The 969-nt window shown below is 52.0% G+C and overlaps 1 protein-coding gene across 1 annotated transcript in view; it reads right to left on the bottom strand.

The window, feature by feature from the left end:
* LOC122546658 (ras guanyl-releasing protein 3-like) overlaps positions 1–500 on the bottom strand; it is a gene marked incomplete at its 5' end in the record, with an annotated part of 6,539 nt that extends 6,039 nt beyond the window's left edge. The window contains one exon of the mRNA XM_043685324.1: positions 390–500. Within this exon, the coding sequence (XP_043541259.1) occupies positions 390–500 (111 nt within the window). The remainder of the gene's footprint in view (positions 1–389) is intronic.
* Between the last annotated feature and the right edge of the window lie 469 nt (positions 501–969).

Raw genomic sequence — 969 nt, 5'->3', positions numbered from 1 at the left:
ACACAGACACACACAGATACACACACACACACACACACACACAGACACGCACACAGAGACATGCACACAGAGACACGTACACACACACAGGCACACACACAGACTCGCACACACACAGACAAGCACACACACACAGACATGCACACACGCACACATGCACACACACACACACAGACACGCACACACACACAGGCACGCACAGACACACACACACACACACACACACACACACACACACATGTGATTTAATATCTCGCCTCCTCGGGGATTCCCCACTCTACCCCGTGTGCGGTGAAATACCGGAGCCGCACAACCCCACTTTGCATTGGACCCGGTTGCCCAGACTGTTACAGGCAGACTCTGGCCCTTAGGCCCAAGGCTTCACCTACCTCCACCATCTTGAGGATGTGCTTGTTGATGAGCTCAGGGTCTGTTTTGGGTTTGACAGCTGATGCCCATTCCTCAATAACCAGAGATTTGGGTGGTGTTGGGCTTGAGGGCTGCAAAGAGAGAGAAAAACATCATTAGCCCTCGAGATATCGTGCACCTGACACCCCTCAGACACCCGTAACGGGACCCCGAGTACCTCGTAGTCTGTGTTGTGGTCAGGCCGCAGTTACGCCACGGTGAGACCACACTGGGAGTACTGTGTTCTATTCTGGTCTTCCTACCTCAGTTGCCAAAGAGAGAGTGAAGTGGATCTCTAGTATGACACTGGGGATGGTAGGATTGTCATGTGAGGGGATTCATAGATCCATAGAGATGTACAATCTGCAAACAGACCCTTCGGTCCAACCCGTCCATGCTGATCAGATATCCCAACCCAATCTAGTCCCATTTGCCAGCACTTGGCCCATATCCCTCTACACCCTTCCCAATTCATGTCCCCATCTAGATGCCTTTTAAATGTTGTTATTGTACCAGCCTCCACCACTTCCTCTGGCAGCTCATTCCACACATGCACCACCC

This window comes from Chiloscyllium plagiosum, unplaced genomic scaffold, assembly GCF_004010195.1.
Source record: "Chiloscyllium plagiosum isolate BGI_BamShark_2017 unplaced genomic scaffold, ASM401019v2 scaf_64911, whole genome shotgun sequence".
NCBI lineage: Eukaryota > Metazoa > Chordata > Chondrichthyes > Orectolobiformes > Hemiscylliidae > Chiloscyllium > Chiloscyllium plagiosum.
This window is presented reverse-complemented; position numbering and strand designations above follow the sequence as displayed.